Source organism: Agelaius tricolor, unplaced genomic scaffold, assembly GCF_023055355.1.
Source record: "Agelaius tricolor isolate 1412-34295 unplaced genomic scaffold, bAgeTri1.0.p SCAF_3, whole genome shotgun sequence".
Lineage (NCBI taxonomy): Eukaryota > Metazoa > Chordata > Aves > Passeriformes > Icteridae > Agelaius > Agelaius tricolor.
Window position 1 is genome coordinate 60,812,192 of NW_027269263.1, and position 26,903 is coordinate 60,839,094.

The 26,903-nt window shown below is 37.9% G+C and overlaps 1 protein-coding gene across 1 annotated transcript in view; it reads right to left on the reverse strand.

The window, feature by feature from the left end:
* Positions 1–13,997: 13,997 nt before the first annotated feature.
* SEMA3E (semaphorin 3E) overlaps positions 13,998–26,903 on the reverse strand; it is a 131,854-nt gene continuing 118,948 nt past the window's right edge. Inside the window, exons 14-17 of the mRNA XM_071424034.1 lie at positions 26,539–26,705; positions 20,408–20,475; positions 18,819–18,958; positions 13,998–17,237 (exon numbers count right to left, since the gene is read on the reverse strand). Coding sequence (XP_071280135.1) covers positions 16,785–17,237; positions 18,819–18,958; positions 20,408–20,475; positions 26,539–26,705 — 828 coding nt within the window. The 3' untranslated portion in view covers positions 13,998–16,784. The remainder of the gene's footprint in view (positions 17,238–18,818; positions 18,959–20,407; positions 20,476–26,538; positions 26,706–26,903) is intronic.

The following is a 26,903-nucleotide window of genomic DNA, read 5'->3' on the forward strand; positions in this document are numbered from 1 at the left end:
AAGCATTTTATATAACGGTATATAAAACTATATTTATACATTTATTTATACATTTATACATATTATAATATGTCTCTGTAGATATAATATTTTTCCTGAATAATCTTCCTCAAGTGGTTACTAACACATAATGTCTCCATTGCAATAATAATAATGGGAGAAGGAAATAAAGCCTAATAAAAACAAATGCTGCATAATGCAATTGCTCACCATGCACTGAAAAATGCTCAACCTGTCCCCAGGCAGCTCCTGACCAATTCCCCCCAGTTTCTGCACTGGACATGACCCTCCGTGGTATGGGATGTCCCTTTGGTCAGCTCAGGTCAGCTCTCCTGGCCATGCTTCCCCCTCAGATTCTTGTGCACCTGCCCACTGGCAGAGCCTGGGAAACTGAAAAGTCCTGGATTTAGAGTAAATGCTTCTGAGCAACAACTAAAACATCACTGTTAGCAACATCAGTTAGCAACAATATTCTCAGTCTGAATCCAAAACACAGCACTGTACCAGTTAGCAGGCAGAAAATAAACTCTATACAAGCCAAAAAACCAAACAGCAGAATGTAAGTCTCTCCCCTTTCCTCTATCATGATTCTGGCTGCTTCAGTGGCGAAGAGCATTGACTTTTATATTAAGGCAAATACTTAGTTTTAAAGCCCCCAATTTACATAGAAAAATGTAACAGCACAGACTTCATTTTGTTCACTTCATCTTCCCAACATCTGTCTGCTTGAAGTACTTTATTGAAAGGCAAAAGATTCTTCTTTGTCTAGTACATGAAATTGGGTCTTCTGGTAAAAGGGATAAATTTCAATATTTCAGAACATTAATTTTTTTTTTAAACTTACTGAAGATGAGAAAGAAAAAGGGGTTTTTTTTGTACCTCTCTTTTCTTTTTTACTAAGCAGCACCTGCTGCAAGTGAGCTTATCAATTATATGATTGGTATACAGGTGTTTTCAGCTTGCATGGTCATTTTTACTTCCCATGACAAATCCTGGTCCAGCATTCCAATTACAACAGTGTTAAATTTAAGAAGTGATGATTCTGAAAACTCAAAGTGTGAAGTGCAGAGATTGAATCACATTCATTCCTTTTTTTTTTTTCTTTTTTTTTTTTATCCTAAAAGATGTCTTGTTACTGTTCACCAAATAAAAATTGCTTTCAAACAGACTATGCAGAATACTATGTCCCTTCTGGTAGATCAGGTTGGTTTCATTACCACTGGTTACCTCATTGCTTTCATAAAATACACAACAAATGGCAATTCATCAGTTCCATTTTCATGTTTCTGAAGGATTTTTGGGTGGACACCAACCAATCCTGAAAAAATGCTGCTTTTCCTTGCACCTATTTCTTCCAAAATATCAAAAAAAAAAAAAAAAAAAAAAAAAAAAAAAAAAGAAGTGGAAGAGAGATAGTGATCTCTGCTCCCTGGTATCCAGGGACAGTGCACATGGGAATGGTTCAAAGATGCATCAAGAGAAATTCAGACCTGACCTTTGAAAGCATTTCTTTACAGAGTGGGTGATCAAAGACTGGAACTGGTTTCCTGGAGCAGTGGTCAATGGGTGGTCAATACCCCAAGCTTGCCAGAGTTCAAGAGTCAAGTGGACAATGCCCTTAACAACACACTTGAACTTTTGGTGAGTCCTGAGCTGGTCAGGCTGCTGGACAAGAAGATTTTTGTAGATCCCTTCCAACTGAAATATTCTATTCTATCCTATTCTATTCTAATTCTATTCTATTCTGTTTGGGACAGTTGTTCATCTCATCCTCTGAGGAATATGTGAGAACCTTTTTCAGGAAACTTTCTAGCCTGTGTCTATTGAACAGTACATAAAACTAATTTGGTTTAGCTGTTTTTCTTATCCTGCTTAAAAGCTTTTTTTAAATGGTATCTTCTATCAGCCTTGTAAATTCTCTTGCAGGTTTCCCTCTTCTGATGTACTTGAAAATTTTCATTATTAGTTTTAATGCCTCTAGCAAGTTTCTCCCTAAAATATTTTTTTCTTTTCTTTTCTTTTCTTTTCTTTTCTTTTCTTTTCTTTTCTTTTCTTTTCTTTTCTTTTCTTTTCTTTTCTTTTCTTTTCTTTTCTTTTCTTTTCTTTTCTTTTCTTTTCCTTTTTTTTTCTTTTCCTTTTCTTTTCTTTTCTTTTCTTTTCTTTTCTTTTCTTTTCTTTTCTTTTCTTTTCTTTTCTTTTCTTTTCTTTTCTTTTCTTTTCTTTTCTTTTCTTTTCTTTTCTCTCTTATAGCTTCCCTGATTGCCGTTTTATATCTAATTTGACATTTTATCTTCTGTGTCTGTGTTGCAAAGCCTCCCTTTTTGGAAAGTTGATTTTTTTGTTCTTAATACTTACTTTTGTTACTATTTAACCATGATATCTGGCTTTTGTTTGGTTGTGTATTTTTTGTTTGGTTTGGGTTTTTTTTGTTTGTTTCTTTGTGTGTGTGTATATGTGTGTGTGTATGTGTATGTGTGTGTATGTGTGTTCCTCATGCATTTTGTTTCTCATCTTCTTATTAGTGGCCTATTTTTAAGTAAAGTATCTCTTTAGACATTTTAAACAAATTTTTCTTGGAAGTATTTTATCCTGTCAGCAGTTTATTTTATCTCATTCTAACTTTGTTCATCCTGTATTTATGGATTCCACCTTTATAGGAGTATCCTCTAAGGGTTATCAGATTTCAGTACTGTATGGCCCCTATTACTCAAAAATGAAATTGCTGATATGTTACTGCCACTTCAGTCTTCTGTCCTGAACCAGGATGCTACTGATATAAAAGTAATTTTCTCTCTTGTGACTGCTCTAACTACTCCAATGCACAATAGCACTTTTAAAGTGCAGTTTATACACCACGTTTCCCATGTTCACTTTTATTTAGGAGGGTTCACTGAAGATGTACACAATTCTTGTTTTAATTCATAATTTTTGCAATATTTTTCATAATTTTCAGAGCACATTTTTCCTTTTACAATTTTTTCCTTCAATAACTCTACTATTACATTTTTCCTAATTCAAGCAGGAATTTCAATCTATGAAGATTATGTGATACAATGTGACAGCAAAGGCTTATTTGACTATTATTTTCTGACATAACCCCTCTCCTGTTCACCAATGCAGTAGAATTTCTCATTCTGATATTATTGAACTACAATAACAGACAGCATAATGATTATTTTCTTTCTATCAAGTATCCAACTGGCATATTAAATATATATTTGTCTTATAAAAGTATATTATTCATCATAAATATGTGTTATTCAAAACTGGGTATTTTCATCATCCAGGATTTTGAAAAAATATAATTACCCAGTAGCATTATATGAAAAGTAATTTAATGTAAACTACCAGTACAGATAGTCTAAATCCAGGTGCTTATTTTTATTTCCCCATTTAACTGAATTTTATGCTTTTAGCATTTATTTCCCTGCTTGCCTCCTTTTTTTACTGTTTTTACAGCCTTTTCTTTATAACAATCCTCGCAAGGAATTAATTACCTCAAACTCTTTTTTCTTTACTCTTTTTTTGCTTATTTTTATCTTTATTGATGTTTAGTTCTAAAACTTCTTTAAAAAAATAAGTGCAGGCAACTGAACACATTTTTCTCCATATCCTATATTTCTTGAAGATTTTTCACTTGTTTTTTGTCAAATTTAAACATTTTCTCTTTATGTGAGGGGACTGTCTTCCTGCCTGCCTGCCTGTCTGTATATCCCTGTGCTTAGAATTAGAAATATTTCAAAGAACACTGTCCAAGAAATTCTGATCCAAAGCCTCAAGACAAAAGTCTACATCTGCCATGAAGAACCTCTCTTTCTGCAGGAGCTGCCAATCACCAGCCCCATTCTGCACTCTTTAAAAGGCTGCTTTGATAGTGGAGCCCTGGAAAATGTTAAAGATAGACTTTGAAAATGTTGGGCATTGTGTTTTCTCAGATCACTGCACCTGCCTAAGCAGTATGATAAATGATATAATTGTTAGATGTGATGATTGTTTAGTAACTAAATATAATTATTGTATAATCATAAGAAGAATCATGAGAAAACTATGTTAGAAATTTAAGGGGGAATCATGAGAAGCCATGCTTGACTGAAATCCATGTATACAATAGAACAATATAAGTTTAATAATTAACATGAAAGTTAATATAGAATATTATAGATATGATGAATATAAAAACACGATCATCATGATAAAACATGATCATCTCGAATGTATGGTCGGAGTCAGATTTGAGTTGAATACTCCTGACACCCAGAGCTCTCAAGAAAAGCACCTGCATATAATTGCTTATGTGATTATGTGTTTTTGAATGCTAACAGCTTCACTATCTTGTGCCTGCTTTGCATTCAATGGGCTCTAGAATCAGAATCCCCCTGAACACAGGTTTTTTTAACTTATTCTCCGGCTCTCCATCCCGTGTTCTGCTCATCTTGAGCCTCTCAAGCACAGATCTGATAGAGGCAGCAGGAACACAGCTGTGGCTTGTTCTTTGACACCTTTATTTCACAGTTCTCCATCTTCATGTGAATGCCAGCTGGGGACTTGTGTTCCTCCCCACAATTCATAATTCATATTTTTAAACACTGCAAAACACATCTTCATGTACACATTTGGGCTGGTTGTGAGAGTAGAGAGTAAACAGTACTCAACGTGAAATCACCTGTGGATTCCAGCTGTTCCTGGAGTTTTGCAGCTGCAAGTATAATTACTTGTGCCCTAGGAACAGATTGTAAAGAACTGTAAGACAATAAATTATTGCACTGCAGAGGTGAGGTGTCTGCAGGCCACTTGTCAGAGGTAGAAGGTTTTGGAGCAAGAAACTTTTTCTTGTATAAGAATCAGAGTAGAGAACCTTGCATTTTGGTAAGAGGAGATGAAAACAGGCAGATAAAGTGCCCCATTTTGGGGACCTTCTGTTGGAGTAAAGACAGACTCGTACTCTGTTACTGAGCCTAGAATTATGGTAATTTGCATTTTAAATATATAAAGTTCTATTCCTGAACATTTCAGTTCTGTGTCTTCCTCTACTTACAGTCCAAGCTGGAGACACATTCCTTTGTGTTTAATTTCTCATAAATTTCAACTCTTCCAGAAAGATACAAATATGGGTTTTAAGTATTTTTAAGAAAAAAAAAAATATTTGAATGCTGTTCACTCTGATTCTTATTCAGGTTTGATATGTGTTAACTGTACCAACAGAATCTAAAGGGGCCATGTGTCAGAAGAATTTCTGAATTCTCAGTTTCTGGACTTACTTTATCCAGGAGTTGGAACTTTTCCATCTATTAATGAAGGTATTTATGGTGCTCACTCAATGCAGCAGTGATAGCAGCCAGGCCAGTTCATGTAAGTGTCAGATACTTTTAATTTAGAGAAGTCTTAACTTCTTAGGCTTAGCTTGTAAACATATATATTCTACAGAACTATTTGCTAAGAGGTGTATTTTGTGTGTACATTGCACATGTTAGTGTGACTACAAATCCTCAGAAATGTCCCTAACTCATACACAGAGGGCAACACAAGGAAATAATTGACATGGTTCTGGAAATCAAATAGCTGTCAAACAAATGTGTGAGCTTTCTCTAAAAGAAAACGTTTCTCATGTAAATGAATTTGTAAAATGGTCATAGAGCTTTTGTGCAATAGGAAATTCAGCTTACAAATAATTTCATGTCGTTTTGTTGTTGTTATTTGTTTGTTTGTTTGATTGTTTTCTGTTCCTACTGTTCTTTGACCCTCCTGTGCCTCTAGCATAATTGTATCAGTTTATGAATCCTTGGCTCTGGTCCCCCTGTGGAGCCCCAAAAACCCTTGTTCAGACACAGCTGAGAATGGTACTCAGGGAAAGTAATGAGAGGCCAGTGCTGGTGTACTTAGAAGGCAAAAATTACTCAAGAATTGAGAATATGATTATGGAATGAAATGGGGTCAAAATTCAATTCTCATATAAGTGGCAGAATTGTGAAACTATGCAGTTTGCTTGTTTTACAACTCTGCTGGTCTGCAATGTCAGGAAACAGAAGTGTCATTATTTGTTCCTTTCAAGAAGTAGGACATATGTTACTTATTTGCTGAGCAAATTGCATCTTTGCCATTATCTCAGCTATGTGCAAAGGAATTGAGTTGTGCTGCAGGAATGAGAATTTGGAAAAAAATACAGTAAACAAATTATCTGAATGTGTTTGTCCAGATCTCTTCTCTGTATATTTCTACAGATATTTAAATGTTTGTATTTTTTTTTTAATTTGAACACTGCAATCTATCTAAATAGCAAACTATGTATGCATGCAACCTATTAGCATACAGAAAAACTTAATAAAGATGCATTAGGCTAAAGATATAATAGGCTAAGATATATTAGGCTAAATATCTTAATAAAAATATATTAGGATATATCAGGTAGCTTTCAGAATGGCCAATGACTTTTTCCCAAACTGGTTCACAGTTTGTGTTTGGCCATGACCAGACACATTGCTGTGTAAATCTAATCCTCTGCTGATATTTCTCTTTTAATAATATTAACCATGCCAAGTGTGCTAATAGATCGATTTCAAGTTGCTCAAGCTAAATCCCTGATCTGAAGAAGAATCTCTCCCTGCTAAGCAAGTCTGTAGCTGGTATCTGTGAAGTGCCTAGCATGGTGTTTGCTTCTAAGCAATTGTATTTTTAAATACAGTAATATTTTAAAAAGTCTTCACTGCAGATACAAGGGGAACTTGAAAGATTGCTGATGCAAGAAAAAACACACTGAGATACTAAGACATTTGAGAACAGAGTCATAGCAGAAAACTTCTAGCATAAAATCCTCATTTTCTGGGAAGAGAATGCAGGTTTTCTTTTAGAAAACCCAAATGATATACTAGTTTTGCAGGTAACTTCAAAATATTTTAAAATGATGACATAAGCAAAAATGGCAGGACTAGGAATATGTCAAGGTACTAATAGAAATTGCAGTTTTCTACAGGCACACTACCATGTGTAGTAATAATTATCTGTTAATTCAGTAGTCCCTGGCAGAATGGTCTGATGTGAAAGGCCCCTGTGAAGACCACGTAGTCCAACTCCCCCACCAGGGGTAGGGACAGCTTTCACTAGATCAGGTTGGTCAAGGCCCTGTCTAAACTGAGCTAGAGTATTTCCATTGATGGGGAAACCACAATTTCTCTGGGCAACCCATCCCAGTGTCTCATAAAAAAAAAAACAAACAACAAAAAAAAACAACAAAAACAAACAAAAAAAACCCCAAAACAAACAAAACAAAAAAAACCCTAAAAAAAGGGTCTGATCATCTTTGTGCCCCTCTTCCCCACCAGCCCCAAGAGGTCTTTCCTGTGCTGGGGACACCAGGGCTGGATGCAGTACTCCAGGTGGAGTCACACAAGAGCAGAGTAGAAAGGGATAATCCCCTTCCTTGACCTTCTGACCTTTCTTCTTGTGAGGTCGCCCAGGACAGAGTTGACTTTCTGAGCTGCAAGTCAACATGGCCATGTCTTCCTGAATATTTCTTCTCCTGATATCCCCAAGTAGTTCTCTTAACCCAATCATGCCCCAGACTGTCCTGGAACTCGGGTTTGCCCTGACCCCATGCAGGGCCTTGGACTTGGCCTTGTTGAACTACATGAGTTTCTCATGGGCCCACTCCAGGTCCCTCTGGATGGCCTCCCTGTGCTCTAGCAAATAACTGCACCACTCAGTTTGGTGTCCCTCACATGCTGAGGGTGCATTCAGTCTCACTGTCTGTCATTAATGAAGATGTTGAAGATGTCTCAGTCCCCTGAGGGAGGCCATTTTTTACTGATCTCCATTTGGACACAGAGCCTTTGGATGCAGCCATCCAGTTCTTTCATGAACTTCCCCAGGAGAAGAGGGTGTGTGTGTGTGGGCTTACAACTGAATAAATTGTAAAGGGGAGGGCCATTGGCATGATAAAAAGCACCATCCCACCATTCAGGATCTGTCTCTTATTGGCCTCAAAGCCAAGTTTGTAACCTCTCGTAGTGATTGTTCACCCCATCTGTCTAATGCAGACCAGAGCCTAGTCATTACCCACCCAAAAACTCACCTCCTGCCCCTCTGGGGATGCAAACCTGGCCTCAGAAAAGAACCCTGTGGTTTTTTTGAGTCATTAACATTTCAGTCTCTCACAATAACCAGGTCTCACTGAAAGAAACAGAATAGTTTGTCTCCAAAGAAACTAAGAAACTTGTTTAATTCTACTGCAAAGTAGCTACTGATTTCAAACTCATCAGGTTGGTTTTACTTATTTCAGGGAAAAGTCTTGTATGCATTAAAGAAAGACACACCATCTGTGCTACATAAATCACTGCCTTGGCTATGCCCTTAATTATTCAGATCTTGGTCTCTTTGCCTGCCTAGATCTTGTGTGAGGGAACAGCCTTTGTTATGCTGATGACAGGAAGGTTCAGTTTCAGGTAAGAAGAGATTTCCCACAGCGTGGCTTTTGTTTATGGCTACAAAAATAGACTAATTGCTTCATTTGATACATTGCTTTTATGTGGCTTAAACCCACGAATTCTTATGTAGGAGATGGACTAAATATGAGACAAGAAAGAGATCAGTCTCTTTTTCATCTCTCCTTCCTTTTAAGTCCCTTATAGCCTTATGTCTAGAGAAAGGGAAGCAAACACACTTCCTCTAGAGCCTGAATAGAATGGGGACTAACCTGATTATTCTGCAACCTTTGAAAGTCTAGCTCATGTTCATATTCAGCTCCCACCAAGCTCAAAGATTGATATATTCTCTTTTTCCTGTGGCCTTTGTGTAATTGCAGTGTTGATGGCCCTCTCTGCAGTTGCTTTGCATCTGAACGCTCTGTGGAGCATATGACATCTGCTGTCCAAAGATGCCATTCACTTAATTTTAATTCTGTGAATCCAGCTTTCCAAGATGGAAAATTCAAACTACAGAGGTCGCTAACAATTATTTCTTTTTTCCACCTCCTTCCCCTGCATTGCACAGTATCAAATGCAGTGAACTGTAAATGAGAAAGGCTTCCCCTCACACCACAGCACCCTTTGCTCCTGCCATATGGCTTTTGCAATGTCCCCCACAAGACTTCTCAATCCATGTGATGTCTCAGGCTGGTTATAGAGGTTTTGGGCAAACCAGCACACTGGATCAGACCAGAGCTGCACAGGAACACACTGAGAACAACCAGCAGCAAAAATCATCCCTCTGGGGATGTGCTCCCTGGCACGAGCTGTGGATGTGGCAACCCTAAACCAGCAGCTCTTGAAGAGGATGGAGTTCATACTGACCCTACTTTCACCACCAAAGACACAGACCAAAGTCAGGAGAAGCCGGAAAGGCCACTCTTGCAACTCCTTCTCCTCTGTGGTTTCCCAATTTGTGCATTTTAGGTGCTCTGAAAAGGATGAATGGGATAGAAAACCATTCCTTTTTTTTTTCTTTTAAACAATAAAAATACATTTCTGCTTTTCTGAAGCATTTTCTCCTTGCAATTAAAAATTTCTCCACATTTCATAATCCATGCAGGCACAGGAACTATGATAAAAAATCACAACTCAAAGTCTTTTATAAAAGCTTCTGTGGGTGAGCAGATCCTATATCACTTTAGACACTAACCCTACACCAATATAAATAACTCACAGCCAAATATTCACCTGCCAGCTGACAATTCCCTGTGACAACTGCAACATTTAATGAAATTCAGGAAACAATGCCACGAAAGTGTGGGAAACAGTCAAAAAGCCACAGAACAGACAGGGTAATGTTCTAGACTGGGGGAGCCATAATTTTATATATTGGAGGCTAAATGAATTTTATTTTCATGTACACACTCTAAAAAGGTCAGTGCACATTAAAAAAAGAATTCTATAGTTTTCAAAAAAAATCTCATGTCTGATCTTTTCCAGGATGATTAAAAAGCATAATATAGAGAGGCAGATACTATTTCATTAATATCTCTTTTTTACAGAAATGTGGTGCAAAAGTGTGTTAAAATTTAATTCCCCAGATTCTAAGAAAATATAAATAATAATTGTTTCTTAAAATTCATCTCTAATGAAATATGACCTATGAGAGATGAGAGTACATTAAAACAAAAAAAAGGCACTCTGAACTAAAACATCCTGCAATATACATTTTCTTGTTGAATGCTGTCAATGTCACCCTCCCCAGTGACTTTGTTTAGTAGTTCTCTAAGGCAAAATTGTTGAGAAGTATTTACCATACTTTCATATATATGGATAGCTCTAATATTTTGGAGTATTTATTTTGAGACAAAAATCAGTTTGAAATATTTTTTTCTGATTACCTGAAAACATCATGGTGGAGTTAATCTGATGAATCCTCTCATTGTAATGAGCACAACTTAAAAGGACAGATTGCTGTTTAAAAATTTATATTTCTTTTTCATCAACAATTAGAATGGAAGAACTTTAAAAAATACAACCCCCCAAACATCAACCCCCCCAAACATACAATCAAAATCTCATACCTTCCCCCTTCTCCACATTAAAAAAAAAAAAAAAATCTAAAAAGATCTAAGAAGCCTGAATAACTGAACAACTGCTGCTCTTGTGCTTTGAATATTTATATATGGGCTGTACTCTGGACTCTGGACTCCATCTGACAAGACCATGAATGGGCATCACTGTAAAAAGAATTTATATTCCTTGACAGACTTACTAACCTTTGATTTTTCATTCTGGACCCTCTTCCAGAAGATTCCACTCTATAACAGGAATGACTGAGGAGGTTGTGTTAGACTATAGTATCAGAAATTATCTGTGAAAAAAGTATTGATTTGCAGAGATTCCCTCACTCCCTGCTTTTGGAGCACAAGCTGGGGTCTCCCTGATGATTCAACTTGTCTGCTCACCTTCATTGTTCCAGCAGGACACTGCACTGTGACATGGGGAGCTTAGCCACAGGCCAAAGAGATAAATAAGAGATAAGTAAGAGATAAGGGTCTGTGAAGAAGAGATCAAGGGATACAAAACTGTATTTTTATCCCTCTGGTGGCTATTGTGAAGCTAAGCCAATTTAAAATGTAAAAAACACTATCAAATGTTGTTTTTTTTTTTAATGATTGAAGATTGATATTTTATCAAGTAAAACATTTAAGCAGAAGAAAATGAAGTAAATTAAATACTAATGATCTGTATGCTTGAGTTAAAGCTACAGGTGGAATATTTATATTACCTTGATTATGATAAGGTCCACGGTGCATTCTTCAAGTTCTGATTAACAGCACTATTTAATACACCTAGCAAATTAAAATGCAGAAAATGCTCATGGGGCATTAATCATGTGCACTGGTCTGCAAATTTCAGCTCTTATTATTGGGAAAGGGAGAAGACAGTGAATTATAGCTGTTGTGGTTTATGAGGATAATGATGGTTATTGACATTATTATGTGCCTTCACAGACATTCTTGAAGTCCAGGTTGAGGGGACTTGGCAAATGTGATTCTTCAGAGTGAGAAAAAATCATCATGAGCTATCTGCATGTATGTTGGAAATGCTGAAACCCAGATTGGCTACAGATATTCTGGGAGTTCATAACTTATAAGCAACAAATGCAGCCACATTAAATGTAATCCTGGACTATTCTTCTTAAAATATAGCTTTCCAAAGATGTGCAAAAACACTGTCAAAGACATGAAATTCTACTGTTGAATTAACTGACATTGCAAGTAAAGAGATGTTTTGTTTCAATAGAGTTTTCTGTGTGTTGCCATTGGGGAAATCTACTGAAACAAGTTCACAAAGGATCCTTAGCCCACAGGTGTCCTGAAACAGGACTTGTGTGGCACCAAACCATTTATTGATCCAGGCTCCTCCTCCTGCAGCCACATGTGCTCTTTCTAGATGGGCTTCTATAAGAACCTCAGGAAATCTAGGAATTAGGCAGATGAGGCTTCCATGCTTTAAGTTTGTTCATTTGTGCTCTCCTCTGCTACTCTAACTACAGCAATTTATGAGCACTGGTTTATTTCCTGGTTCAACATTACATGAGAGCCATATCTCAAAGGAGCAAAGCTCTTTTGTGAAATGCAATTACAGTAATGGATTAGGTTGATGTTTGGCAAATGTGTTCTTCAATATGTGCATCACTGTAGGAAGCTGATTAACTCATATTGACAAGAGGTTTACTTGACATTGCTAGCTCTGCCATCTTTGTAGTGCCAGTCAGATAACTTATTTCCTCAAAAAAATAAATTAATAGTAATAAAAGAAATCACTCATTGAGAGTATAAAAAATATCACCCAAAGGGAAAACTTGCCAATCATGGCTTCATTTACAATAAATACTCATGTCAGCTGGACAGGAATTCTCCAATAAAAACAGTAATTTGGTGAAGTGAACAGGATTGCAGGGCTGATAGGAATTGCAGGCATCCTGCTTGGTTACAGCTGTAAAAAAGCTCACTTTCAGTGCCTCTTATCTGGACAGTGCAGCTTTCAGAGGCATTTGTGCCTTCTGGACTCAGAGATGTAAAGTTGCATAAATAACTCCAGACTCAGTGCTCCAAGGTAGAATAAGATTACTGTTTGTTTGGTTTTTTTAAAGAGGGAACCTGACTGACTGACATTTAGGAGAAAATTGATTTTTTTCCCCTGTCAGGGTTAAGAACCAGCCAGCAACCAAGCCCCAGTGCAGAAACTCATTTGCTCTCCAACCAGCAAGATTGGGGAGTGAACTGGAATGGTGAAACAGAGAAAACTTGTGAGTTGAGATAAAGAAAGTTTAATGGGGAAAGCAAAAGCCATGCACACAAGCAAAGTAAAGCAAGGAATTAATTCACTGCTTCCCATGGCAGGCAGGTGTTCAGACACCTCAAAGGGGAGCAGGGCCTCATCACATGTAACAGTGACTTGGGAAGACAAACATCATTACTCCAAAATTCCCCCCAACCTCCTTCTTCCACTCACTTTATGAACTGACCATGATGCCACATGATTTGGAATATTTGTTTGGGTCACCTGTCCCAGCTGTGTTTGCCCCCAACCTCTCACACATCCCCAGGTCCCTCTCCAGTGTGGCAGTATGAAAAGCAAAGAAAGGTCTTGGCTCTGTGTAAGCCCGGCTCAGCAATAAAAATAAAACAAACAAAACAAACAAACAAACAAAACAACAACAACAACAACAAAAGAACAAAAAAAACCCCTCTCTGTATTATCAACCCTGTGCTCAGAAAAAATCCAAAACATTTCCTCACAGCAGCCACTGGGAAGAGGATTAACTCTACACCAGCCAAAACCACCACACTCTTGAAATTTAAGAGAAAATAAAAGAACAAGAAAGAGAAACTCTATAACTATGAAAGAGAAACTCTATAACTATGTTAATTATATTGATTCAAGCACTTTTTCAAATATGATGGTTACTTGTGCTATTCAGATACCTGAATAATTCCCCTTCAGGACAATTATTTTTCTCAATTGCCTACAGAAGGAGATTTGTTTCATGCTACAGAACAGCAGTGTATATCCTAAAAGCCCATTTTGAGATATAAAAGCCAGGAGTTGCACATCAGGTTAACACTCTCCTGCCCTGATGTCCCAAGAGAATCTGAGAGCACAGCAGTCTGTACAAGGTGACAGTAATCTCACTGACAACAAAGAAGCAGAGCAAAGCAAAGGAAGTGTTAATCCAAGTGCTCTGGATTTTCCTTCATCATGAAACAGGGTAGAGTCCAAAGCGTTATCCAAATTGTGGCTTCTCAGTGAATTTCCATTGGTTAGCATCTTCTAGGCTTAAGTGACCATGTTCCACTCTCAAAACACATTGATGCATCAGGCAGACTATATCTACTCATTACCCTGTGCCACATTTCCCATTTGGCAACTCTATACACACATCTTTCTGTCCTTATCTGTGGTCTCTGCTCATAAAATGCATGGTGAAGGACATCTGAAATTAACAGTGTGACTAGTGAGCTGCAGATAATCATGCTGTCTGGGGAAAATAAATGATAAGAAATAATACAGATTATTTCAGCCAAATATGGTTCTTAATTATATTTATAATTTGACCACTTCATGCACATACAAAATACATCAAACTCATAATGATAAGAAGCAGACAATGGCCCCCAAATATACAAAGAAGCATTTTAAATAACATTGTGCTAAATGCACATTTGTGCATATCCTTCCAAAATACACTGTCACTCTTTCTCTTCTTCCATATAGATGTCAGAGCACTCTTTGAACAAGACCTTGTAGTTCTGAATTCTCACAGGTATTGCAGCCATGAAAGGAGCAAAGTGTAAGCTAAAAATGTAAGTTTTAAAAGGAAAATAAAAAGGTAATGCAATTCTCCACATGTAAACACTAAAGGGATGGGTAGCTAAAAATATACACTCTCATATTAAGTCAAGAATCCTGATTTCCATATAAGATGATTTCCACCTGAAATATCAGCGAATGAGACACAAAGTTAGATTTGTTCCATGAGGCTGAGATGCTATAATTGTCTTCAAATTGTTCATTAATGATACATTTAGCACTAGATACTTGCAAATGAATAAAAAAAAAATAAAAAATAACTCCCATTGTTGCTTAAAAGAAGGGGACTCCATAATTCATCAGAAAAGGATTTTAGTAGTGTTTTAGAAGTTTTTCACCGAGGGTGTTAATGAGGTTTGTATAGGGCATTAAGTTCAGATCAGGGATGCTTGTTCTGTGTGTGTTCTCTGCCACAAATCACACTGCTGGTCCTTTCCATACAGCTGTAAACAAATAAGAAATCCTACAGGCAACCAAGTTCCATTAAACTGTCCCAGAAACATGAGTGCATCCAGTCTCCTCTCTCAGACCAAAGCATGAATTCATGCAAGGATCTGCACAGTGTCCAGTCCCATGTCTTAGAGAGACACAGTAGCTAAACCAAGTGCAAACCCTCAGATACCCTGATTCCCCTAACAGGCTGATGAAGATTCATCCATGTTATACCCACACCAGGTGAATCCCTGTTTTCCTCACACTCTGGCTGCTGACAGTGTGCCATGTGCTCCTTCCAAACACAGGGTCAGCCTCTGCTCCCAGAGGAGCACAGCAAAGCTCACTGGTCCTGTCAGCAGCTGTGAGCTCCTCTCACAAACAGCCTGCTTGGAGAACTCTGGGTTAGCACTGATTGCTGCCTTTGGGAACACAGCAAAACCACAAACCTCTGTTACCCAGGCTGCTAATCCCACTCTTCCAGGGCCATGAAACTCTTTGTATGTGATGTATCCCCTGTATATTTTCTTCATGGCATAAAAATTTGGATCAGCTTGGCTATTTCCCCTACTGGCATCTTGTGCTTATTTTAGGACTAAACTAATTTTCGACTCATTTGTGTTTACATTTAGCTTGTATTTATGCTTAATTTGTGTTTAACTTCCCTTTCTTATTTTAAATTTTTAATTTTAAAAAATCCCCAATCCAATTCATTTTGTAATATTCAATTTCTCAGGTATTGAAATGTTAGGTTTTCTGTATTTTCTGGATCTGGTTTCTTAAAGCAAGCTTTTCTTATATATATATTATATATATATATATACACATACACATATATACTGGGATTTTTTTTTTTGTTGTTAAGTCAGTCATGTAAGACCTAGATTGTAAATGTTAGCTCTTTTGATCTCCTTTCCTGGTATCACTCACAAGAGGAGCAAAGCAGCCCTTTCGAACAGAGATCACACATCAGAAAAAGGTTTATGTGGACCAGATCCTGAAACTATAGAAACATAGCTCCATAATGCTGGCTTTGTTTTTAATCTGCATCCTAACTTTTTATGACTGCATTTTACCCCAAAAGCACATTATCAACATAAAGCATCACTTATTTAAAACGCTGCTTTCCCAGTATAAAGTACTTCCAATACTGCCTTCTAAATCTGTGGCTTTAGCACATGGAGACTAAAAGTGTCTGCTGAAAGCAAACCAGTGGGGATCTTGGCAATACTTTGCTTATACATATTTCTTCAAAAAAAAAGTAATTTAAATATCGTGTTTTGCTTTCTTTAGCCACAAGAGGGCGATCCCTTAATTCGTGTCCACTAAGGCAATGCACAGACACAAGATGGACTCGTTTTCTATCTAAACCATTATTTCAACTTCTTACGTAGATAAATCGATGAATTTCATTCTGTGTTCTCAGCATGCACGTGGCTTACATGAAGTTACTAGGCAATATTATTTAGCTGTGGGAGCGCACTGTGCCTCATAAATGGCTGATACTGAGAAAAAGATGGGAAGTAAATAGGATTTCCCTTCATTATCTTTAGAAGTAGCAGTACACTGTATTAACACAACTCATTGTTCTCAGTGATGAACTCAGACAGGTCACAATCAAAAGGAAAAAGATCTTGAGACGTGCTGCTTTCAGAAGCATGAGAAATTTGTGAAACAAAGAAAAGATATCTCTTATACTTTTCATCCACTTGTGAATGTTTAGCTATTTGAATTTGTTAAATATGCCATCATGTGCAACAATATACAGCGCAAGCATGACCCACCCAGGGAACTGATTCAAGCACTCAAAACCTGAAGATTGTCATGTCCTCCCTAATGCAAAACTCTGATTGCATTTACTTACTTAGAACCAGATAGTTGGGAAGATTTTGTTTAAAATGCTTCTAAACAGTCATCATGAGTGTACAATATAACTTACCATATCATTTTTGTTTTCAGTCCCAATATTTTACATATATAAACCTGTGAAATTTACTCAAACCAAGACTGATTTCTCCCTCTTAAGTCCAAATAAAATTTTGCTCAGAAACAGTGGATGGATTTTGTCCATCAAGAGTCAGCTATGTTCCTGGGCAGCCGGTAATGCTCTGGCCTGATCCTTGCCTTCTTCTCCTGAGGGCTGGAATATTTCCACTTGGATGGAGACATTTTCAGCTTTTTTCTCTTCTTATCTGTACACCACACTTTTTCACAGTATTCTTCCACCCTCTGGAAGTTGCTGTAACCAATCAGTTGAAGAAATTCCTTATACCATGGCTTTGAAGCCTGAGGTATACTGCTCTGCATTGGGCATGGCATTTTGTGAGAGATCTCCTCCTCATAGTCTTTATTGAACATTTCATCTACACGCTCCTCCTCGACTATCTCCAGGGTGATTTTCCTGACAGTGTGAACAATGCTGTGCTCCACTGTCTGACAAAAATAAGTCCCTGCATCCAGTCGATGCAGCTTCAGGAATAAAAGGCCAAGGTCCATTTTTATTATTCTATCATCAGTCTTCACCTGAAAAAAGACATAAAATGCAGTTATAGAGCACAGGCCTTTGCTATTACATTAAACAAATTTAATTATTTCTGAACTGTACTTTCATGACTGTAATACTCAATTTTGAGAGGAAGATTAGAGATCTACAAATTTTTTAATTCAGAGTGCTTTTGTAATAACAAAAATATTTACTTGAAGTAAAGAAGAGATTGAGTTGTAAATGGAGAACAATCTAAAGAATCTGGGAAGCATGGCAGAACACATAGTGAAGCAGACAGATCTGTGTTTCAATTGCAGAGGGAAGTAAGTTGGAAACATGGAACTAATCTACTGGATGGAAAAAAAGGGCATTTCCCAGCTGACCTTTGATAAGGATTCCTGTGAATTCTCTTATTGACTGGTATGCTTTTGAGGAGACATTCATAAAAATATTTGCATATCCATCTGCAGGACCACTGTGATCTTAAAGTCCCAGTTCTGAGTCTGCTGTTTGAGTTCCTCCTACAGTTCCTGAGGCTACAGGAATGTCCCTGAGACATTCACAGATGCTGGCAAGCAGGAAGCACTGAGCTGTCTAACCCAGCAGCAGGAATGGCCAGGAAAATGGTATCCTCAGCTTCTCATTTAACAGTAAGGTGATGAATTTAAGCAGAAGTACTGAGTGATGAAGGGATCAAAAGCAGCCCTGAAGAGAATGAACTCAGGACCTGGCAGTACTGAAGGATGAGGGACTGGATTAGAGCTGGCCACATCCACTTGTAGAAAACCAACTCTATCCTGTGCTGTCTAACAAGAAGTGTGGCCAACAGGCCAAGGGAGGTGATTCTCTCCCTGCACTCTGCTCTGGTAAGCCCCCACCTGGGGGGCTGCATCCAGCTCTGGGATCCTCAGTACAAGGCAGACATGGACCTGCTAGAGTGGGACTGGAGTAAGGTTACAAAAAATGAAGAGAGGAATGGGGCACTTCTCCTATGAAGAAAGAGAGAGCTGAGGTTGCTCAGCCTAGAGGAGAGGAGGCTCCAGACCTTATTTTGACCTTTCAGTCCTTAAAGGGAGCTTATAAGAAAGATGGGGACTTTTTACCAGGCCTTATAGTGACCTATCTACACTGCAGTGATAGCTACATTGATGTGTATCAGAGAGGTATGGAGGAATGAATATGATTGCACTTATGAAACACTTTCATAATGGTAAAACACATGTAAAAGAGGCAGAGAATCCACCAACACATATTTGCAAAAATTTTGTAACAAATGGGTGAGGCAGCAAGAATGAATAGAAGTTAAGCTAGACTAACACTGGAAATAATACATACACATTTCATCCCTGCAAAAACATACCAAGAGAAGTGATGGATTTTCCTTTGTTTTGAGATCCTAAATTAGCTTCACTACATGTCTAACATCTGCATTCAAGATGTTGAATGCAAACACCAGGTGAACTTCTCAGGTCTATTAATTCAAGAGACCAGATGAACGCAGTGATTTTCCCTGACACCCATGTACATTTCAGCAACTGGTGGCAGAAATTCAGTGAGGAGGTGATGTTCCTAACAGCAGGCTCTTTTATTGAAAAAAGTTTGTTTATAAGAATATTTACCTCTTCTTTCTTAGTGTCATGTGCTCGCTGGACAAACCAAATGACTTTTGCTTGCAAGGTCCGAGGGGTGCACTCCAGAAGGGTGCTGTTGTACTCTATCCCATAAACAAGTCTTTCCTCAGTCTTCTCCAGAACTTCACCTGGAAGGAAAAAAATGTTTCAAAAATGTGTTACTGCAAGTACTGTTATGCTCCATGTTCAGGGTATATTTACTTTTAGTAGTGAAGCTTAATTCAGATCCAACCAGACAGTGACTGGAAAGGAATGTCTAAGGAAGATCTGACCTGCTAAATGAATTTTCCCATCATCCCAGGGTTTCACAGCATCTGACCAAATTGTGCTGTGACTCACCTAAGATTACAGAGAAACAGATCTCAGCCTTTCACACTGCTAATTGCTTGTGCCTGCTTCTTATGAATAGTTAATTTCATTTTCACTCAGTGAAAGAGAAGGATTCAAAACATGTTTAAATATAATAAAAAAAATTAATTTTTTTAGGGATAATTACAGCATATAACTGTTTGCAGAATGATACTGTAAATACTCTAACCAATATTATATATATCCATGCTATACATGTATTAACTCAATGTACAGTTTGGGCCCAAGGGTGCTTGTAAAAACAAGGTGAATGAATTAAATCAAAATTTAATTCTGGTTTTCAATCCAACAAAACATCTGGAGGAAGATAAACTAGTTGTTACACTGAACAAAACCAACTGCTTCATTAATGAAATCATCTTATTCCATAAAAGTGAGAATGATTCTTGAGTCCAAGTAGCTTTATATCTTAAAAAAATACACTGTTTTATATAACTGTGATTTCTCTGTTGTATTTTGAACTTGTGGAAGGCTTAGCACTTAATATTGGAATATACTTTTCCAAAATGTACAATATCCTCCAATGGTCTTCAATTTTAATGACGCTTTCTCTGGTAAAATATATATATATGTAAATATTAAAATAGTGTTTCTCTGGATATCATTCTAGAAGAAACGTTTGTGTTTTATTTTTTTCTTCTATAAATGTATTGTGTATTATCCTGCAAAATACAGAGCACTTCCATGCAAATATTTTCTTTCTGGTTTTCTATTCCCAATACCCATGTTTGAAATCCTCACTTTTCAAGGTTTGGATAACAGTATTCTATCTTAATATTTTTAAGAGAAAACTTGATCATAAACACACATTTTTATTCTGTCATGTCACTGCTCATGCCTGTTCTGAAATTTTAAGTGTCCTGACTATTTCATACACATTTCAGAATGCAGCTCCATTGTTTCTTATCCCTGCCTCATCTTTCTGCCTTTTTTTTTTTTTTTCTGTTGGGAGCCATTGGGATGCTTTCTCCATATCTTTAGTCTGAATTTCAGTGCTGCAGCACCACGTGAACATTTTTGGGATGTCACCCTCTGAGACAGTCACCCTTAGACCTGGATGGCTGGGGCTCAGCCCTACGGCTCTAACAACCTGATAGGAACATGCCAGTGAAAACAGCAGGTGAGATCATGGTCTGGCTCATGCTCTGGCAAACTCTGTGCTGGCTGTTCCAGGCCTTTACAAGCATTTGTACGTTTGAGTCGATTACCAATGAACTGCTGGCCAAAGCACTGCTGCGCCGCGTTCCCGTGCCGAACGTCTTGTCTGCGGAAACGTCTGCAGGGAAAAAAGTGGAATTATTTGAGAGAACGTGTTTAGCTGACATGTTGTTTGGCTTATGCTGAACTAGCCTTCATTAAAAACTTCAGGAGTTAAACCTTTGTGGCTAACAATTTACCATTGTTGTGAGAAGTGCTCATTTATAAATCAGTATTCTGTCTCCACTCAGCCTACTGGGAGTCATGTGTCTGCAAAACAGAAATATGCTTGTGTGGAGAAGAGGTACCATTATGTGTCCATTTTATATAGAACTATGCTAATGTTATAAAAGCAAAAACAAGATCCTTTGAACTGACAGGTAACACTCAGTCATAGGGACCTTTAGCCTGTCTTTGGGTTCTCTCTCTCTCTCTCTCTCTAGAAAGAATGGAAGTTTTCCTTTTTTAATTCAGCACAGTTTCCCATGCATGTGAATGGTACTTCTTTTATCCTTTAGTCTCATGGGGTTTTTTTTGGTTTTTTTCCTTCACTTGAGAGTCTTAACGTGTGGAAGAAACACTTTATTTTATTTGTACCTTTGTACCAGGCAGTTACTGAGCTCATTTTTCTCAACAGGGAAATATACACATTCATGAATACCCATGCTTAGAAAGTGAACTGGTAGAAGAAGAACTGGGGTCAGAACATGTGAGCCCTGTTTTTGACCTGGAAAAAATACAAGTCCTTTTGAAAGAAAAATCATTCTGACTTTAGAGGTTTGAGTTTTTTATTGCATTTTTTTACAGAAAAAAAAAATATTAAAATCATTATTACATAGTGTATTCCCAGAAGAACTGTGCCTTCATATAGCATTTATTTTCTTTGAGTGCCTTGATAAATAAAATTAAAATTGTTTACTTGGGAAATAAAAGAGCCTATAGGAATGCTGTATCTTGCTACAATAGTATGTCCAACAACCTCAAATGTGGTTTTTCTGAGGATACTGTTCCTATATTTGCATAAAGAGTAATTCTATACAGTATTGCCAATGCCATACATAACAGATTAATAGAAGAAATATGCAGTGCAGCAAATCTTACACAGTAGGTATGTGTACAGTATAAATTACATTAGAAACAAACAAAGCCTAAGAGTTCTGTTATTCTGTGCATTTTACTAGTGAAATAAGGTTATTCTCCAGTTCTATGTGAACCCAATAGATAAAATTTTAATTTGTCACAAATCAAATTCACTAAAACTATTTAGATTTACACCATCTAAAAGTCTTGTCCATGGATATTACTAATTTCATTTTTAATCTGGCTGTAGACAGTGATTATTTCCTGAGTTCTGTCACCCATATGAATTCCTGATCCAGTGTTCTTGGTGGACCAAGATTAACCTCCATTGATATTCAGAGAAGAACCAGTGTTTTTCCACTGTTGTTTCAGGGGAATCTGGAAATTCAGTGAAGACTGCACTGGGCTTTTAGGGAGAAATGCTAACAATACTTTCATCCTATTAAAGAAAAACAGTGGTAGCAACTGGGCCTTAATTCTGCCCTGGGTGTTGTCATTGCAATGTGTAGTGTCAGTGCTGATAAATGTTGTCACCAGGTTTGCAAGTCTGTGTGTGTAGATTACTCAGAAGAGACATTCTCCTGCACAAATATACATAAACACTATAGGATATGCATTAGCCTTTAAAAAAACAAATGAGACAATCCTGCTGCTGTAAGGTGCAACAGCCCTATCTAGCAGGAACAGGTAGCAAGCATGTTCTATTTACTCATGAGCTCCTTAAGATCACTGTAAAGCTAAAAAACATTTAGTTCTGTAAGACAGGATTATTTCTCCAGTTGTCAGAATCATTAAAGAAAAAGAAATGTGTGCTTGATGGAATTTTACTGTTGCAGCTGTGAAGACTGGGGAAGATACAGTGCCTTCACTTACTATTTTCAGTGCCTTCACTTTCTATTTTCTCAAATAGAAGGCAAAAATGGAGAGAGGTGCTGAAAGATGGGAGCTGCTGGGAGATAAACTTATTTCACAAATACTGACATAAGTCTGGTATTGTTTTTTCTTAGAAATTATTTTACTCAGAATAATAGATTATCAGACAATCCCTGAGATAAATTACTGTAAGGAACAATTTTCAGTGATTAACAAGTCTACCGAATTTTGGGAAGCATCTCTTGCAATCTGTAATTTCATTGATTTAGATTTCAGCCCTTAACTCTGTGCTTCCATGAGCCCGGTAAAAATAATCTGCAAGAAAGCAACACAGTCATCATCATCATCATCATTACCATCACCATAATTTTCATTTTTCTTCACTATTTCCCAGGAATGTGTGAGGCAAAATCAAAAAGTCTTGTGAAGAAAAGGCACCACTATGTTTGCATAAGTAAATCAGTAGACTGTGTGCCTGCTGGTGGAGTGGGTGATGGAGAAAGAAGACGGAGAGGGAGAGGAGGCAGGGGAGAGACTGTCAGCTTTCAAAAATTAGCTAAAGAATCACACAATGCCTACCCAAGTTCAAAGACATTTTTAAATTACTTCAGACCTTTTTCAGCCTGGATAGGGAGCTGATACAGCAAAGAATCTCACTTGTAGAATTTGGTGCTTGTTTAGATAAAAATTGAAACTGACTAAATCAGATTGCAGAGCTAATAGTGAACTAAAATATTTAAGTCCTGGACCTCTGCTTTCTCAAGTGCACTTCAAGAAATTTGAATGCAGTAGAAATTCCTTCTGCCATCTGAGGTATGTGCAGTATTCAGGAGCCACACACCTGTATTTACCAGAGAATTGTGGTGTGCTGTGCTGCCAGCATCAAGATATGGGATTTTGGACTCAGTTTTTATTTTTTCTTAATTGAATCCCCCATTTAATTAGTTATCAAGGATATACATGAACAAGGATTTTCACAATTTAAAAAATTAATATCAGAGGCCAAGCCAAACCAAGTAAGGTTTTTATATTTATGCTTCACTTCTCTCTCAATCTGTTATTTAGTTTACAGATTTCTATTTAATGTTACTCTAAACACTTGGTGTACCTTGGAGGTATCAGCATCTAAAGCAGACAGCATTTGGACCAAATGTACATTGTACATCCCTGCTTCAATTGAATTCTTCACCAGTAGGACTGGAATTAAAAGGAGAGCTTTGAGCAGAGCCCTTACCCACTAGCAGCCTTGCTCTTACAGATCAAAACTCCACCTAAATGTACAGAATGGAGGTCACATTTGAGCAGACAGGTGGTACTAAGGTCAGTTCAAGTGTGTTGCAATGTAAGGCACGACTCCATGACTCCAATAAAGGGACAGGTATCAGGAACAGGAGAAACAAATGCCCTCCAATGCCCCTTGAACTCACATTACTTGTATTACCATGTGCAGCTTGAGCAGAAATCTTGAGCCTTGAGACAAGGCCAGACTAAGACATGAATGCTCTGGGATGTGGCATTAATTAAATTCAAAGCCATGGTAGGGTTCTCAACTACTCAATGCTACTCTTTGGTATCAAAGAATTCCACACAGTTCAAAGAATTCCATGCTTCCTGGAGGGACCTGCCTTGTCCCCTTGTACTCTTCACATGGTACCTGACAGGAAGCAACCTAAAACAACTTCCATACACATGTGCCCAGTACCTCTCCCTGCCTCTCCCTGTACCACACAGTTAGTGTAAGGCCTTAAACCTAAAATGCTCTGAGCTTCAGCTGTGACCTAAAGTGAACAAAGCAAATGCCATTCATGCCTCTCAACACTGTTAGTCCTGATGGCTGTTTTCCCCAGACTCTGATATGGAAAACAAGTTTTTCAGACTTCAAGAACATTCAATTGAGTGCAAATCCCTTCTCCACTGCTACAGTGCTTATCTTAACAGAAGGAGGGAGATAGCAGCAGTATTCTCTTCTTTTAGAGGCTGACCAGCTGAATGTTGAGGAGGTAAGGCACAGGAAAGTGCCTGGGGTGCTGCCCATATCACCCCACCCTGGATAATGTGTTTTCAGGGAACTTAAAGGCTGATACTCTGGAAAGTGTCTTAGGTGAGAAACATGTACAACAAAGTCCAGGCCTCAGTGAGATCCTCTCATCTTTCCTTAGACAACAAGTAGCCTGCACAACATAAATAGTGATACTGTTAACCAGCTAAAATACTGCTGGGAAATTTTTAACCCCCCCTTCCCTCCCAAATGACTTTTACATCATCAGATGAGTAACCCATATGCTTTATCATTATGATAATCCAATTTCTACTTATACTGTAGGACATTAATCTCCCTGGCCCATTGTATAGCTGCTCATCTTTCTTAATCCGGGGCCTGAAAATTTTAACCAGACTCATTTCATGGTGAGCAGTCAACCAGAGCCCACTTCTTCCCTTCCCTATATTCACAAAAGGCACAAGAAAACTATGCAGTCCTGCTCATAAAAGCTGTGTAGGTTTCCTGCTTGGTTTAACATATGCCATAGTGCAGTAAATCCAAGAGATGCTCAATTATGCTGAGTCACACACTGTGTATCTCATTTGTACTTTTAAATGTACCTTATCCAAAAACTAATGTTACCAAAGATAACATCACTGTATTAATTATCTTTTTAAAAAATGTATGGAAATGTCTATTATGCCTGACAATAGTCAGCATGCATTTGAGTGCATCCAGGTTCATGGAAAGATAAAATATGCCAGATGAAAAATAACTAAATACAAAGCCCCATATTCCTGATTTTCCTTAAGAAACAATAATACATTTGGGACACTGTGACTTGGTTTGGACTTAACCATCTCCACAAGTTTTCAAAACTCTCTCTGGAATTTATTCAATTTATTATTATAGTCCTTGTAGGTCTAATATAAATAAGGATATATTTTTAAAACCAGAAACTGCTAAAAAAGCCACAGAAATTATTTGAATTATGCAATACCAAAATTTTGCTGATTCAGGTAAGAAATTGCTTTGTCTAGGTGGCAAAGCTGACTAATTTTTTTGTGAAAAGGTCTGGATTAAAACATGCATGTTCTAGATACTTGACCTGTGTAGCTGAATTGCAGAACCTGGATTTGAGAGGGAAGGGAGGACAAGAAGTCCCAGGGAAATCATTGAATGAAAGAATGAAGGTCAAGAACCATGAATAAGTGAAGGGTGATACAGAGAAAGAGTCTCCACAAGAAAGAATTAAAGCACCCAAATCAGGTCTGTGCTTTGAACTTGCCTCTAGAATAATTTGCCTTTCAATCCACTGCAGAAAACCAAAACGTAGCATTTGCAGAAAATCTGTTGTGGTGGTTTTTGGTTGGTGAAGGTATATTACTAATTGTAGCCATGATATTTTCTGAAAAATCCTTTCCTTAGGATTTTTCCTCCTGAGAAGCTGAGAGGCTTCAGGAACAAAATGTAACCAATGGTTATCTGCTGCTGTGGAATGCAACAGGTGGATCTGGGATTGGTCTCATGTGGTTGTTTCTAATTAATGGCCAATCACAGTCAGCTGGCTCAGACTCTCTGTCCAAGCCACAAGCCTTTGTTATTCATTCTTTCTTTTTCTATTCTTAGCTAGCCTTCTGATGAAATCCTTTCTTCTATTCTTTTAGTATAATTTTAATATAATATATATCATAAAATAACAAATCAAGCCTTCTGAAACACGGAGTCAGATCCTCATCTCTTCCCTCACCCTCGGACCCCTGTGAACACTGTCACAACTAATAACAAAGCATCTTCTTTGACTTTTTCTTAGAAATTCTGTGGTATATGTTGCTGAAGTGTGATATACTTGCTGTATAGTACTACCAAACCAGGTCTCTGATGTTGCAAAGACACGGAAAGATGTTTGAGAAAATCAGTTTGCAGTGTGATGCAAATGTTTACGAAGTGACTTAGCTCTAGTCATAAAAATATTCCTGCTACTGCGGTTTATGCCACCCTGTGAGTTTGGCTCCTCGCAATCCTCTAAGGCGCTGCTGAGAAATTAGAAGAGGACTATGCCTTAGTGCAGTGCAACACCTCACCGTTGGGTTATGTCTGAGTGGGATATGAATAAGATAAATAAGTAACGAAGTACTCGGTGTTGCAGTAGAAACTGTTGATGCAGATATTTGCAAAAAGAGTTCCAGAAGAAGCAGGGGCTCTCACCTCTTTGCCTGCACTGCCGTGGGGTAGTAGCGGGAGCAGGCGATGCCGTCCCAGGCGCAGTAGGGGTCCCGAGCCAGGCAGCAGTCGGCGCAGGCTGTGCCGTACATGTCGCACTGGTGGAACTTCACTTGGGCTATGAGTGCCTCAGATCCCACGTACAGCTGTTGCTGCAAAAAAAGCACCACACAGGGTTCCTAGAATGTCCACTAAAACTTCTCTTCCCAAAGCAGAAATTGTTAAATGGATCGTTGCTTGTCGTGCTTCCAGCGTGTGACCTGAGGGAGGCAGAGTTACTCTGTAGGAAAATACCTGATTACAGATTAAACTCTCCTACTGAGGACAGAGAAACAGAAAGAAGGCAAAAT